Source organism: Sardina pilchardus, chromosome 16, assembly GCF_963854185.1.
Source record: "Sardina pilchardus chromosome 16, fSarPil1.1, whole genome shotgun sequence".
Taxonomy (NCBI): Eukaryota; Metazoa; Chordata; class Actinopteri; order Clupeiformes; family Clupeidae; genus Sardina; species Sardina pilchardus.
In genome coordinates this window covers 28,477,586-28,493,420 of record NC_085009.1, presented here as the reverse complement: position 1 = coordinate 28,493,420, position 15,835 = coordinate 28,477,586, and the positions used below count along the sequence as shown (strand labels likewise).

At 41.1% G+C, this 15,835-nt stretch overlaps 1 protein-coding gene across 1 annotated transcript in view; it reads right to left on the bottom strand.

Annotated features, from left to right (window-relative positions):
* Window positions 1-494: 494 nt before the first annotated feature.
* Window positions 495-15,835, bottom strand: part of LOC134059640 (uncharacterized) — a 301,237-nt gene continuing 285,896 nt past the window's right edge. The window contains exons 24-30 of the mRNA XM_062516082.1: window positions 8,484-8,657; window positions 7,934-8,107; window positions 7,393-7,566; window positions 6,840-7,013; window positions 5,282-5,455; window positions 1,950-2,123; window positions 495-840 (exon numbers count right to left, since the gene is read on the bottom strand). Of these exons, the coding sequence (XP_062372066.1) occupies window positions 654-840; window positions 1,950-2,123; window positions 5,282-5,455; window positions 6,840-7,013; window positions 7,393-7,566; window positions 7,934-8,107; window positions 8,484-8,657 (1,231 nt within the window). The 3' untranslated portion in view covers window positions 495-653. The remainder of the gene's footprint in view (window positions 841-1,949; window positions 2,124-5,281; window positions 5,456-6,839; window positions 7,014-7,392; window positions 7,567-7,933; window positions 8,108-8,483; window positions 8,658-15,835) is intronic.

Below are 15,835 nucleotides of genomic sequence, written 5' to 3'. Positions count from 1 at the left end.
TGTTCCCCAGCTGCAGCAGCGACATTTCCAGAAAGGTACTGGCTTGATTCAATTCATTCTGGACTCTCTATCTGACCACATAAAGACCTCGGGATACTTCGGTTTGGCTTTAGGGACCCTCTACTCACTACCATGTAAGTGTAGTGTTGTTTGGAACAGTAGAAGAGGTATAAAAATAGCGTTATGTAGCTGCAAAAGGACATGCCCGGGTCACTTCCAGGCTAACGAGTTTTGGCTAAAAACTGTAAAATCGAACTCTCTCAAAACACATCCAAATGACACGATTTGATGTCAACTCAGCGTATGTCCTACTCCCAATCATCCGTAAATTAATCTAAAGTGCATTTCACTCCGGATAATCCCTTTCAGACCTAAGATACTAGTTTGATATCAAGGTTATACAAGAATAAAGAGTACTAATGTAGAATACTGAATTAGTGAATACAGGCCTATTAATGATTAATAATGCTTAACATATACCTTAAAGTGTTACCATGTTTTTATATTCAAAACATCCTCTATACAATATTACTTACAATTGTTGTATTTACATAGGTCACTTTAAAACATATTAGTTCAAATATGAATGTGCTGCAACACTTATTTATGCACAGTGTAAAAACATGATTCAGGTGGAACACAACAGGATGAATTCAGTAGGGTCCATATATTTGTAGATGTTTACAGTTTGGATGTTTCTTCAGCTCACAGAACAGCTGCTGTGCTGAGGGTCCAAGCTGATTCCCATACAGCTCGAGCACTCTGAGGGCTGATGGGTTTGATCTCAGTGCTGATGCTAAAGCTCTGAAACCTTCATCTGTTATACTGCTGTATGACAGTCTGTCGGAGAAAGAAGAAAATACTTCATCAGATCAGCTGAAGGATGCACACAGACCAAAGAGGGAAGCAGTTATTACCTGTGTGTGTGTGTGTGTGTGTGTGTGTGTGAATGAATGAAACCTTTATTGCCCCGAGGGGAATTTGTCTTGCACTCAATGGAGCCACATTGAACATTTAAGCACAGACAACAATAAATATCAATAAATAAATACTATGAAAAGAGACACAACAACATCTAACATTAAGGACGTAGAGAATACAGAACATTAACATTAAACATCAACAATCAACACAGCAATGGCAGTGATATCAGTCCCATACATTTTTTTAAAGCTAAAATGCATAAAAACTTTAAAAGCCAAAATGCATAAAAGCTTAAAAGCTAAAATGCATAAAAGCTTAAAAGCTAAAAATGCATAAAAACTCAAAAGCTAAAATGCATAGAAAATTCCAAACAATAAAAGGTGCACATTTAAAACATTTCTATGTGCCTGGGATTGCTCTGTTTAGTAGCTGTATGCTCCTCGGCACAAATGATGTGATGGCACGTTTGGTTTTAGTCTGGGGCATTCTGAATCTACGTCCAGAGGGCAGGGGGGAAAACTCTGAGAAAAGTGGGTGGGATGGATCATCCAGTATCCTCAGGGCCAGATTGATGGTGTACTGTATACTGTTCGGTGAGGGTAGTGATGTTTTTTTTAGTGATGTGTGTGTGTGTGTGTGTGTGTTGGATATACAGTTAATAACATTAAAATAAATGAAGGAGTGACTGAATTAATGAGTCAGTGGTGAATGTGTGTGTGCGTGTGTGTGTGTGTGCGTGTTTGATTGAGCAACTGAGTAAAGGAGTCGAATTGTGTGTGTTTGTTTCTGTGTTTTGAGAATTCTGAGAATTGGTCAGTGATCTGTGTAATAGTGAGTGAGTCAGTGAGCGTCAGTGGTGTGTATGTGTGCATGTGTGTGTGTGTGTGTGTGTGTGTGTGTGTGTGTGTGTGTGTGTGTGTAATGTTATAGTGTAAGTGATTGTGTAAGAGAGCGAGAGAAAAAGAGATAAAACACACTGTCAAATTCACTGATAGCAACTCAGTATTTGGTCTTGTGATACTCACAATAGTTTCTCCAGTTTACAGTTGTGATCCTCCAGAAGAGAAGAAAGATGCTTCACTCCTGAGTCTCCTGCTTCATTCCCACTCAGCTGGAGCTCTCTCATGTGTGAGGGGTTTGATCTCAGTGCTGATGCAAGAGCTCTGAAGCCTTCCTCTCCAATACTGCAGTTATCCAGGCTGTAGAGAGAAGTAGGAGAAATACTTCATCTTCATTTTCATTTGTGTCTGTGTCAGGAGTGACTGACTGATTCAGTAGTGTTTGTGTGTGTGTGTGTGTGTGTGTGTGTGTGTGTGTGTGTGTGTGTGTGTGTGTGTGTGTGTGTGTGATTAAATGAAGGAGTGACTGAGTGAGTGAATGAATCAATGGTGTGTGTGTGTGTGTGTGTGTGTGTGTGTGTGTGCTGTGATTGTATGTTAGTGAGAGACTAAATGAAGGAGTGACTGAGTGAGTGTGCGTGTGTGTGTTTGTGTGTGTGTGTGTGTGTGTGTGTGTGTGTGTGTGTGTGTGTGTGTTATGTTCATGTGTAACTGAGTGGATAAAGGATGGAGTGACTGAGTGAGTGAGTCAGCGGTGTGTGTGTGTGTGTGTGTGTGTAACGTAAAAAAATCTAATTTGACATCTGAAATAAGAAAGCAACAAACAAACAAACAACGTTATTTAAAACATCAAAGTAAGCAGATTCTTGCTCTCCAGCATAACGGGCTAGTCTTATCTAAGTGAATATCGTAGCAAAACATTAAACATTTATTGCGTTCTTACTGGAGTGAACGCAGGGCATGGGCTGTTGCTCAAACAAATTAATGAGTGCGATGATCTGCATCTCCGTTCACCAAAAGTATGGTTTTGCCAATCCACTCACACAAAACATAATGTCTGAAAGGTTCTCTCCAGTGTTAATAACATGCTATATTTCTCGATGTGTGGTAGTGTCAAGCAGTTAATTTATAGTTTAGGCTATTGCAGTTAGGCCTAGGCAATGTTCACGTCACTTGAGTCAGACAGAAGACGTTGCTTTCTCTGTTGGTATGTCTGTCCCTCCGAAAACTGGTGTATTTCAGTCAAGTCGCAGATTCGGTAAGTGAGTGAGAGACTGCAAACTCTTAATCCAGGAGTGCTGCTTGGGTGTAGAAAATCAAAGAGTATACCTCTGGTGCTCATCAGTTTGGAGATCCAAAAATGTATAGTCAGGTAGTGATTCTGAGGCACTCGAAAAGGTATTTTTTAAAAAAATAAAAAGCCTTTATTAGATTTGGCTATCCATTAAAAATATGCCAACATGTTTCGGCCACAAATGGCCTTCCTCAGGGCAAGTTTAAAAATGGCTGTCCGTAGACCACATGCTCTAAATCTCGTTGTGATCACATGACCAGAAAGCACAGGTGATCACATTCACAGGTGTGTCTCATGATGTGAGGACCATCTACAACACAACAATTTGACATCCATTAAAGAAGTTACAATGTAAGTAATGTGATCACAATGAGATTTAGAGCATGTGGTCTACGGACAGCCAGTATAGGCGCGTTCAAGATGGCTGCGCAGCACAAAAACTGCGCAGCACAAGTTGCACGTGGTTAAAAATCTGTCCACGATGGTCTAGATGGGTGTGTTTTCGACTTGGCAGTCGGTATCACATGGCCTCAACTTATCGCGGGAGCAAGGCGTGGCCAGGCAGCTGCTTCGCAGCGGAGCAGCAGCTTTAGAGGTACTGCGGAGTGCAGCGGAGCCTAGACCCTGCCTTCATGACGTCAGGTCTTTGCCCTAATTGGCTTTTAAATCCCTGACGTATGTGCAGGTGTTTAGATGCCTCCTCATATCCACAAGGGTCCGTGCGGGTCCGTGCCTCGTGGTTCGTCACATGGTCAAGTCTACACTACGGGAAGTAGAGAGTGTACAACTTCATAGCAGCGTTTGTATCCCCTCCCCTGCTGCCACCGGCAGCTCTCGCTGCTGCAAGAGGTCATTTGGAGTTGAACTTAAGCACGCCTATTTTTAAACTTGCCCTGAGGAAGGCCATTTGTGGCCGAAACATGTTGGCATATTTTTAATGGATAGCCAAATCTAATAAAGGCTTTTTTTTTAGGGCCGGGACTTTAGCGCGTTAATTACGATTAATTAATTACACAAACATTAATGCGTTAAAAAAATTGACGCATTTTAATCGTATGCCTATTTATTTTTGCACCGCGGAACGTTTCTCACTGGATGAGTTTCAGACGGACCGATTATACTGGAGCACCAAGTAACGCGCATGAGTTCGGTTCAGACCAAAACAAACCACAGTGGCACAGTGAACATGAACAAAGAAGCTGATGTGACCGCGTTGGTTGGCCCCGTGGATGGGAAATGTTGTTACAAAAAACGAACGGATGGAAGCGTAGATAAGAGCATGGTTGTGTGCAACCTATGCAACAAGGACGTATCACCGCAGGTATCACCTCAGTGCAAAACATAAAGCAGCTAGCTGCTAGCGTGGACAAAGTATTGTGATACTCCAAACACTTGAGGGAAACCTCTGAGCTTTATTTATTAAACAAATAGCAACCGAGTTGCTGTTACAGCCACAACTCACGCAATAACAGTAATCCACCGCACCTAATTCCATGTCCAACTTTCATAGACCTAAAAGAAACTTCACACTCAGAACCGCATACAAGCCACACGCACACACGTAAACTCCGCCCCCCAGTTCCCCTTAAAGGGACACAGCAATTTCATGAACTCAACTCAAGGTAACAGGTGACACAATTAACAGGATATCACAGTATTATAGTTTACAGAAGGTCTACCTATCTATAGGCTACATGAATTTCTGAAAATGTACTATTTCTAAATATGGTATTGCTACACTTTATGGCAAAAATTGCACTGGTCTGTTGGACTTATTAATACACTTATTAATATGTTTGTTGCTTAAGCTTAGGCCTATGTATTCAGTCATTATCCAATAATAGAATCCATGTGAAAAAAAAAAAACTTCTCACTGTTCTCAGGTCATATATTTATATACAATTAAAATGCGATTAATTTCGATTAATTAATTACAAAGCCTCTAATTAATTAGATTAATTTTTTTAATCGAGTCCCAGCCCTATTTTTTTTATTAAAAAATACCTTTTCGAGTGCCTCAGACTCACTACCTGAATGAGAGACTGACTGCCTGACTCAGTGGTGTGTGTGTGTGTGTGTGTGTGTGTAATAAAAAAAAATCAAATTTGACATCTGAAATAATTTGTGAGTGCATGAGATTTTGTGTTTGAGTGAGAAAAAGAGGAAAAAAACACACTGTCAAATTCACTGATATCAACTTAGTATTTGGTCTTGTGATACTCACTGTAGTTTCTCCAGTTTACAGTTGGGATCTTCCAGAAGAGAAGAAAGATGCTTCACTCCTGAGTCTCCTGCTTTATTCACACTCAGCTGCAGCTCTCTCATGTGTGAGGGGTTTGATCTCAGTGCTGATGCAAGAGCTCTGAAGCCTTCCTCTCCAATACTGCAGTTATGCAGGCTGTAGAGAGAAGTAGGAGAAATACTTAAGCTTGATTTCCTTTTGAACAATCAACATTACTGTCAAATGTACAATACCTCCTCTCTCTTTCTTCTTCTCTCTCTGTGTGTGTGTAAGTGATTGAATAAATGAGGGAGTGACTAAGTGACTGGGTCAGTGGTGTGTGTGTGTGTGTGTGTGTGTGTGTGTGTGTGTGTGTGTGTGTGTGTGTGTGTGTGTGTGTGTGTGTGTGTGTGTGTGTGTGTGTGTGTGTGTGTGTGTGTGTGTGTTTGTATTTGTCATGTTATAGTGTGAGTGATTGTGTAAGTGACTGAGAGAGTGACAGACTGACTCAGTGGTGTGTTTGTGTTTGACTGACAAAAAGAGATAAAAAAACACATTCACCGATAGCAACTCAGTATTTGGTCTGGTGATACTCACTTTAGTTTCGCCAGTTTACAGTTGGGTAATAACAGATGTTATTTGATTTATCTTACTTTGTTCAACTGGCATCTAACTTGTAATAACTGATGATTAGTTTTATAATAAATATTAATAATTGATTTGCCTACCTGATTTTACATTGATTATACATAGTGACATTGGTTTACAGGTTAATCAATTGTTAATTCACCCATTCATACACTGTATTGCCAAAAGTATTTGTTCACCTGTCTTGACTCAGATGACGTTGGTTCACCCTTTGCAGCTACAGTATAATAGCTTCAACTCTTCTGGGAAGGCTCTCCAAAAGATTTAGGAGTGTGTTTATGAAACTAATATCTATTCAAGACACGTCCGAACCCTTCATGGCCAATGCAATTATTATCCTGAGGTGCGTTTTATGCCATCCTTAAACAACAACATCCATTAACCTTGACACACAGCTATTATCAAAGTCCTTTTCCTGTTTTCTGAAATATCGGTCTTGAATAATTAACATAAAAAGAGGCCACAGTGTGCAGCAACTCTGTTGTTCTTCTGATGATCTCCTGGCCAGCACCTCTGCTTGGGAGTGCATTCCTCCTCCTTGTTGTTTCATGTCAAGTAAATGATTGTGTAACAACATCACAGCAACACCACTATCAAAACACCCCAGTTCTTTTATGCAAGTGAATACAACAGCATCCACTGACTGTAATGTCTGCAGTGTGCAGTGGGGATCCTGCAGTAAAGCACACAGCTGAGTCACTCCCAAGACTTCTGGTATGTGCTCACTCAGATCCAGCTCACACAACATGTAATTGTCCACGTATAACACTAAGTTGTTATGATAAGATCCCCCCACTGGACAACAGCACTGCTATGTGATGATAAGACCCCCCCCCACACACACACACACAATAGACAACATCACTGCTGTATGATCTGTCTTATTGAGGAGTACTGACTTAGTGATACTCACACTAGTTTCTCCAGTTTACAGTTGGGATCCTCCAGAAGAGAAGAAAGATGCTTCACTCCTGAGTCTCCTGCTTTATTCCTACTCAGCTGCAGCTCTCTCATGTGTGAGGGGTTTGATCTCAGTGCTGATGCAAGAGCTCTGAAGCCTTCCTCTCCAATACTGCAGTTATCCAGGCTGTAGAGAGAAGTAGGAGAAATACTTCATTTTCATCTCTTTTTGGACAATCAACGTTACTGTCAATGTGTGTGTGTGTGTGTGTGAGTGTGTGAGTGTGAGTGTGTGTGTGTGTGTGTGTGTGTGTGTGTGTGTGTGTGTATTCGAGTGTGAGTGAGTGAGAGTGACTGCCTGACTCAGTGGTGTGTGTGTGTGTGTGTGTGTGTGTGTGTGTGTGTGTGTGTGTGTGTGTGTGTGTGTGTGTAATAAAAAAAATCCAATTTGACATCTGAAATAATTTGTGAGAGCATGAGATTTTGTTTGAGTGGGAAAAAGAGGAAAAAAAACACACTGTCAAATTCACTGATATCAACTTAGTATTTGGTCTTGTGATACTCACTGTAGTTTCTCCAGTTTACAGTTGGGATCTTCCAGAAGAGAAGAAAGATGCTTCCCTCCTGAGTCTCCTGCTTTATTCACACTCAGCTGCAGCTCTCTCATGTGCAAGGGGTTTGATCTCAGTGCTGATGCAAGAGCTCTGAAGTCTTCCTCTCCAATACTGCAGTTATGCAGGCTGTAGAGAGAAGTAGGAGAAATACTTAAGCTTGATTTCCTTTTGAACAATCAAAAGCTTGATTTCCTTTTGAACAATCAACATTACTGTCAAATGTACAATACCTCCTCTCTCTTTCTTTCTCTCTCTGTGTGTGTGTAAGTGATTGAATAAATGAGGGAGTGACTAAGTGACTGGGTCAGTGGTGTGTGTGTGTGTGTGTGTGTGTGTGTGCTTGTGTTTGTCATGTTATAGTGTGAGTGATTGTGTAAGTGACTGAGAGAGTGACAGACTGAATCAGTGGTGTGTTTGTGTTTGACTGACAAAAAGAGATACAAAAAAACACTTTCACCAATAGCAACTCAGTATTTGGTCTGGTGATACTCACTTTAGTTTCTCCAGTTTACAGTTGGGATCCTCCAGAAGATAAGAAAGATGCTTCACTCCTGAGTCTCCTGCTTTATTCCTACTCAGCTGCAGCTCTCTCATGTGTGAGGGGTTTGATCTCAGTGCTAATGCAAGAGCTCTGAAGCCTTCCTCTCCAATACTGCAGTTATCCAGGCTGTAGAGAGAAGTAGGAGAAATACTTCATTTTCATTTATTTTTGGACAATCAACGTTACTGTCAATGTGTGTGTGTGTGTGTGTGTGTGTGTGTGTGAGTGTGTGAGTGTGTGTGTGTGTGTGTGTGTGTGTGTGTGTGTGTGTGTGTGTGTGTGTGTGTGTGTGTGTGTGTATTCGAGTGTGAGAGAGTGAGAGTGACTGCCTGACTTAGTGGTGTGTGTGTGTGTGTGTGTGTGTAATAAAAAAAAAATCTAATTTGACATCTGAAATAATTTGTGAGTGCGTGAGATTTTGTGTTTCAGTGAGAAAAAGAGGAAAAAAACACACTGTCAAATTCACTGATATCAACTTAGTAGTTGGTCTTGTGATACTCACTGTAGTTTCTCCAGTTTACAGTTGGGATCTTCCAGAAGAGAAGAAAGATGCTTCACTCCTGAGTCTCCTGCTTTATTCACACTCAGCTGCAGCTCTCTCATGTGTGAGGGGTTTGATCTCAGTGCTGATGCAAGAGCTCTGAAGCCTTCCTCTCCAATACTGCAGTTATGCAGGCTGTAGAGAGAAGTAGGAGAAATACTTAAGCTTGATTTCCTTTTGAACAATCAACATTACTGTCAAATGTACAATACCTCCTCTCTCTTTCTTTCTCTCTGTGTGTGTGTGTAAGTGATTGAATAAATGAGGGAGTGACTAAGTGACTGGGTCAGTGGTGTGTGTGTGTGTGTGTGTGTGTGTGTGTGTGTGTGTGTGTGTGTGTGTGTGTGTGTGTGTGTGTGTGTGTGTGTGTGTTTGTGTTTGTCATGTTATAGTGTGAGTGATTGTGTAAGTGACTGAGAGAGTGACAGACTGACTCAGTGGTGTGTTTGTGTTTGACTGACAAAAAGAGATAAAAAAAACACATTCACCGATAGCAACTCAGTATTTGGTCTGGTGATACTCACTTTAGTTTCGCCAGTTTACAGTTGGGTAATAACAGTTGTTATTTGATTTATCTTACTTTGCTCAACTGGCATCTAACTTGTAATAACTGATGATTAGTTTTATAATAAATATTAATAATTGATTTTGCCTACCTGATTTTACATTGATTATACATAGTGACATTGGTTTACAGGTTAATAAATTGTTAATTCACCCATTCATACACTGTATTGCCAAAAGTATTTGTTCACCTGTCTTGACTCAGATGACGTTGGTTCACCCTTTGCAGCTACAGTATAATAGCTTCAACTCTTCTGGGAAGGCTTTCCAAAAGATTTAGGAGTGTGTTTATGAAACTAATATCTATTCAAGACGCGTCCGAACCCTTCATGGCCAATGCAATTATCATCCTGAGGAGCGTTTTATGCCATCCTTACACAACAACCTCCATTAACCTTGACACACAGCTGTTATCAAAGTTCTTTCCCTGTTTTCTGAAATATCGGTCTTGAATAATTAACATTAAAAGAGGTGACAGTGTGCAGCTGTGGATGTTCTTCTGATGATCTCCTGGTCAGTACCTCTGTTTGGGAGTGCATTCCTCCTCCTTGTTGTTTCATGTCAAGTAAATGATTGTGTAACAACATCACAGCAACACCTATCAAAACACCCTAGTTCTTTTATGCAAGTGAATACAACAGTATCCACTAACCGTAATGTCTGCAGTGTGCAGTGGGGATCCTGCAGTAAAGCACACAGTTGAGTCACTCCCAAGACTCCTGGTATGCGTCTACTCAGATCCAGCTCAGTCATGAGTAAGGGGTTTGAATCCACAGCTGAAGCCACAGCAGCACAGGCTTCCTCAGCAGCACTACTCTTCAGGAACCTGGACACATAAGGAGGACAACACACCTTTCATCTCACCTGACATGAACATCACTGATGTGGGCATTGAAAAACACAAAGACTTTTGGCAAATCAGACAATCGAGAAATCATTAAATGACCTGCTACATATGCTGTTTTCAGGGGAAAGGGTGTATTGCTACCCATGTATGTGTGTGTGTGTGTGTGTGTGTGTGTGTGTGTGTGTATGTATGTGTGTTATTGTTTTTATCTGCTTGGCCTGGTGCTGCAGCTTTAAATCTCACAGGTCCAGTTTTCTCTGCAGGACCTTTGCTTATCTGGTCTCTTCAAATATCATGTTCATGTCTGGATAGTAGAGACTGAATCTCTACAGAAGGTGTTTCCACCACAACAGAGTTAACGGCACACAGTCTGAAGTTTCACCATCTTCATAAAATATCTCCATGTGAAGCCTTTGATAATCATTGATACACAACTGGACTGTCCACTGTTCTTCCAGAAATATACTTACTGGATGTTTCTCAGTGTATACTGTGGATCCTCCTTCAGGTCTAAAAGCAGTTTGACTCCAGATTTCCCTGGATCATTTCCTCTGAGATCAAGCTCTCTGAGGTATTTGGGATTTAACCTCAGGGCTGAAGCCAGACTAGCGTAGCCCTTCTCTGTGATACTGCAGTCAGAGAGCCTGAAAGGAAAATGATTATTTAGTCAGTGCACCAGAAAACACACAACATGTAATTGTCCACGTATAACACTAAGTAATTATTGATAAGATCTCCCCACTGGACGACAGCACTGCTATGTGATGATAAGACCCCCCCCCATAGACAACGTCACTGCTGTATGGTCTGTCTTATTGAGGAATACTGACTTAGTGATACTCACACTAATTTCTCCAGTTTACAGTTGGGATCTTCCAGAAGATAAGAAAGATGCTTCACACCTGAGTCTCCTGCTTTATTCCCACTCAGCTGCAGCTCTCTCATGTGTGAGGGGTTTGATCTCAGTGCTGATGCAAGAGCTCTGAAGTCTTCCTCTCCAATACTGCAGTCATACAGGCTGTAGAGAGAAGTAGGAGAAATACTTCATCCTCAGTTCCTTTTGGACAATCAACATTACTGTCACATTTACCACACATTGTCACATTGTGTGTGTGTGTGTGTGTGTGTGTGTGTGTGTGTGTGTGTGTGTGTGCGCGTGCTTTGTGCTTATGTGTAACTGAGTGGCTAAAGGAAGGAGTGACTGAGTGAGTGAGACAGTGGTGTGTGTGTGTGTGTGTGTGTGTGTGTGTATGTGTGTGTGTGTGTGTGTGTGTGTGTGTGTGTGTGTGTGTGTGTGTGTGTGTGTGTGTGTGTGTGTGTGTGTGTGTGTGTGTGTGTGTGTTTGCGTGTGTGTGTGTGTGTGTGTGTGTGTGTGTGTGTGTGTGTGTGTGTGTGTGTGTGTGTGTGTGTGTGTCATGTAGCTTGAGTGATTGTGTAAGTGAGTGAGAGAGTGACTGACTGACTGACTCAGTGGTGTGTTAGTGTTTGAGTGAGAAAAAGAGATAAAATACACTGTCAAATTCACTGATAGCAACTCAGTATTTGGTCTTGTGATACTCACTGTAGTTTCTCCAGTTTACAGTTGGGATCCTCCAGAAGAGAAGAAAGATGCTTTATCCCTGAGTCTCCTGCTTCATTCCTACACAGCTGCAGCTCTCTCATGTGTGAGGGGTTTGATCTCAGTGATGATGCAAGAGCTCTGAAGCCTTCCTCTCCAATACTGCAGTATGACAGGCTGTAGAGAGAAGTAGGAGAAATACTTCATCTTCATTTCCTTTTGGACAATCAACATTACTGACACATTTACAATACACTTTGTGTGTGTGTGTGTGTGCGTGTGTGTTTGTCATGTAGCGTGAGTGATTGTGTAAGTGAGCGAGAGAGTGACAGACTGACTCAGTGGTGTGTTTGTCTCTGAGTGAGGAAAAAGAGGGAAAAAACACACTGTCTAACTCACTGATATCAACTCAGTATTTGGTCTTGTGATACTCACTCTAGTTTCTCCAGTTTACAGCTTGGATCCTCCAGAAGAGAAGAAAGATGTTTCACTCCTGAGTCTCCTGCTTCATTCCCTATCAGCCACAGCTCTCTCATGTGTGAGGGGTTTGATCTCAGTGCTGATGTAAGAGCTCTGAAGCCTTCCTCTCCAATACTGCAGTTATTCAGGCTGTAGAGAGAAGTAGGAGAAATACTTCATCTTCATTTCCTTTTGGACAATCAACATTACTGTCACATTTACAATAATCTTGACTGAGTTGATCAGTGGTGTGTGTGTGTGTGTGTGTGTGTGTGTGTGTGTGTGTGTGTGTGTGTGTGTGTGTGTGTGTGTGTGTGCATGGGCGGCACTGGGGGTAGCTAGGGGGTGCTACAGCTCTGTGTTTTCTCTGTTGGTATGTCTGTCCCTCCGAAAACTCGCGCAAATCTCTAGTGCCGCCACTGTCTGCATGTGTGTGTTTGTGTGCGCGCGTGTGTGTTCTTGTGTGTGTTGCAAAGACTTCTGCCAGGACATGAAGTAGCATACACTGTACATTCAGCAGTTTGGAAATGTGATGTCATCTCATGAAAACAAATCGTATTTCCATTCAGTGAGATTCCTCACTCACCCCTCTTAACAGCTGCTGCTACAGCTGCATTATCATCACTGATACACATCAGATTCATCACTCACCCCCCTTTACAGCTGCTGCTACAGCTGCATTATCATCACTGATACACATCAGATTCATCACTCACCCCCCTTTACAGCTGCTGCTACAGCTGCATTATCATCACTGATACACATCAGAGCATCTTACAATGAAACAGCCTCACTGTACTGAACACACAACACTGCATTTCCATATGGGAAAAGAAAGGACATAGAATAGTCTATTTTCAGATTCTCCAGTTTAATGTTGGTGTAATTCAGAAAACAATGATGATTGATTTTGGAACGACATTAGCAACACCACATTTAACCTCAGCTGTTTTATGTGAAGTGAATGCACCCACATCTACTAACCGTAATGTCTGCAGTCTGCAGTGTGGATCCTGCAGTAAAGCACACAGCTGAGTCACTCCCAAGACTCCTGGTATGCGCCTACTCAGATCCAGCTGAGTCATGAGTAAGGGGTTTGAACCCACAGCTGAAGCCACAGCAGCACAGGCTTCCTCAGAAGCACTGCTATTCAGGAACCTGGACAAATAAGGAGGACAACAAACCTTTCATCTCACCTGACATAATCATCACTGATGTGGGCATAGAAAGACACAAAGACTTTTGGCAAGTCAGACAATCCAGTAGTTATTAAATGATGACCTACTGTACTACATAATATGCTGTTTTCAGGGGAGAGGGTGTATTGCTACCCATTTATGTGTGTGTGATTCATTTATCTGCTTGGCCTGGTGCTGCAGCTTTAAATCTCACAGGTCCAGTTTTCTCTGCAGGACCTTATCTTATTTGGTCTCTTCAAATATCATGTTCATGTCTGGTCATTACAGACCAACTGAATCTCTACAGAAGGTGTTTCCACCACAACCTTTGACAATCATTGACACACAACTGGACTGTCCACTGTTCTTCCAGAAATATACTTACTGGACATTTCTCAGTACACACTGTGGATTCTTCAGGTCTAAAAGCAGTTTGACTCCAAATTTCCCTGGATCATTACATTGCATGTTAAATGCAATGTACTGTTATCACTGTTCTTCTTCTTATTATATCTTCCGACCAAAATCAACGATCAAAGGCTCTAGAACCACTGAACCGTTTGACGTCATTCAAGCACTCATACAAAGGTCTTGAAACGGACATTTGTTCTATGATTTTTCACATTTGTGAACTTTATACTTTTTGAGATATTTACGATAAAAGAATTAAACACTCCCATAGACTTAACATTGAGACGCTGTGGCGGCAAATATTTACTATTACGTCAGTGATAATTAAGCTTTACAGCTGAACACTACAAGTCAAGCGTTGCTAGCCCACTAGCTACCATACAGCTCAGCTGCGGTGAACCTGAATGGTAGCCTGACGTCTTGTGGTCTGCTGTACTCCTTGATTTGCCCATATCGTTCAGAGGGTTTCTGTAATTACAGACAAGGTAAGTGTTCCATATTTTGGTATTTGACTTATTTATGTCGTCTAACATTATGTCATGTAAGTTAGCATTCTTTGTGTGAAATGAGTGGTCGTTGATATGGGAAACCCACTAACGTCAACGTTAGAGTAGCTAACTGGTTAGCTCTAGGTAACGTTATCAATTAGCTAAAGACAACCAAACCTAACTTTAGCAGTATATTTAGCTAACGACTATGAAACCTAACTTAGCTCTATATTTAGCAAACGATAATCAAACCTAACGCTAATTTGCTCCCGGCTAACGTTAGCACAATTTGTTGTTTAACTAGCAGCTAACGTTAACGTTAACCAAAGCAGCAGCCCTGGCTCTGGTTAAATTAACAGTGCTAGCTGCTACTAGAAGCTAGAAACGTTATTCGTTGTTGATACTTCTTCGTAACGTATAGACTCTACCGCTCACATTTAGTAAAAAGCCAACAAATATGCTGCTTTTTTATTTGACTAAACACCGCTGAAGTGTTTGTGCATTTGCGACTCAAATCCCGGTCGGCATTTGGTAACGTTAATGATTCATATGTGTTCCATCAGGTCCCTTTCGACAGGTGTATCAAGCACCATTCAATAATCGAGGTGCTCGATTGTATACACCTGTGGAAAGGGAACTGATGAAACCCATGTATACAAAGGTAAAACTACGCTTTAACGCACACAATACAGAAGTTAGAGGTGGCTAGTAGTGTTGTCAACATACAGCATAGCTGCTATGCTTACTTGGCCAGAAACTACTCATTTTTACATCATTCTGACCTATAAATTGGCCTACGCACTTTGTAGCCTTGCACGTGCATAAATCAAGTCGTTAGCTAGGGGAGTTTGGAGATATATTTACAATCATATTCACCTCCTAATGCATTAACAATGGAGGTGAGTTTGGAGATATATTTACAATCATATTCACCTCCTAATGCATTAACAATGGAGGTGTACAGTATGTTAAGTTAAATCTCATTCAACAAAATATTCAGATTAGAATGTGAATTTCAGAATCAATAGCTCAAAATGATATGGAACAGTCTATTCACTGGCCTCGCTTCAAATTTGCCATCAGAAGAACAACTTTGAGAATGTGGTCCCAGTTTGTGGCAATACTAAATACTGCATGTCCATTGTTTGTGTTGTGTTTTAATTTAATGAAATGTTGCATAGCAATATTACAACAGTTTTCACAATGTCTCACATTTCTTTTTCACAGCACAGTAATAGTCTTTTTCAAGACTTGTTTTCCCCCTAATTCACATCTTCACTGGTCGTGTTGCAGACTTGAAAGTTCAGGTATGAAGTTAAAATGATTTCCACCTGTAGCCTAACACCTAGACCAGCTGCTCTTGTTGTTGGTGTATTATAATCAGTGAAAACAATGTGACTGACAAACCTAGCAAGGTGTTTAAGCTAGTTTTGCCCTGGCCTAACTCAACTTGCTGACCTACATCAGTATCACCTGCCTTAAACTGAAATGTATTATACATAGAATTCTGCTTTGTTTACTGAGCAATGAAATGTCATAGTATATTTAACTACCACTACAGTTTGATGGTGCAACAATATTACTTTTAGATATTTGAGTTCTAATGAAGAATTGTAGGCTTTCTTTATTTTTGGTAGAAGTCTTTAACTTTTATGTTTGCTTTTGTCTTTCAGGCTTGTTCCAGACCAGACCAGACCAATTTGGTGGCTGGGTGCCTGCTGTCTGCACATCACACTGCACAACATAACCTACTGATATACATACCTGCAAACATATCTGAGACAATATCTGAGCACATATCAGAGCAC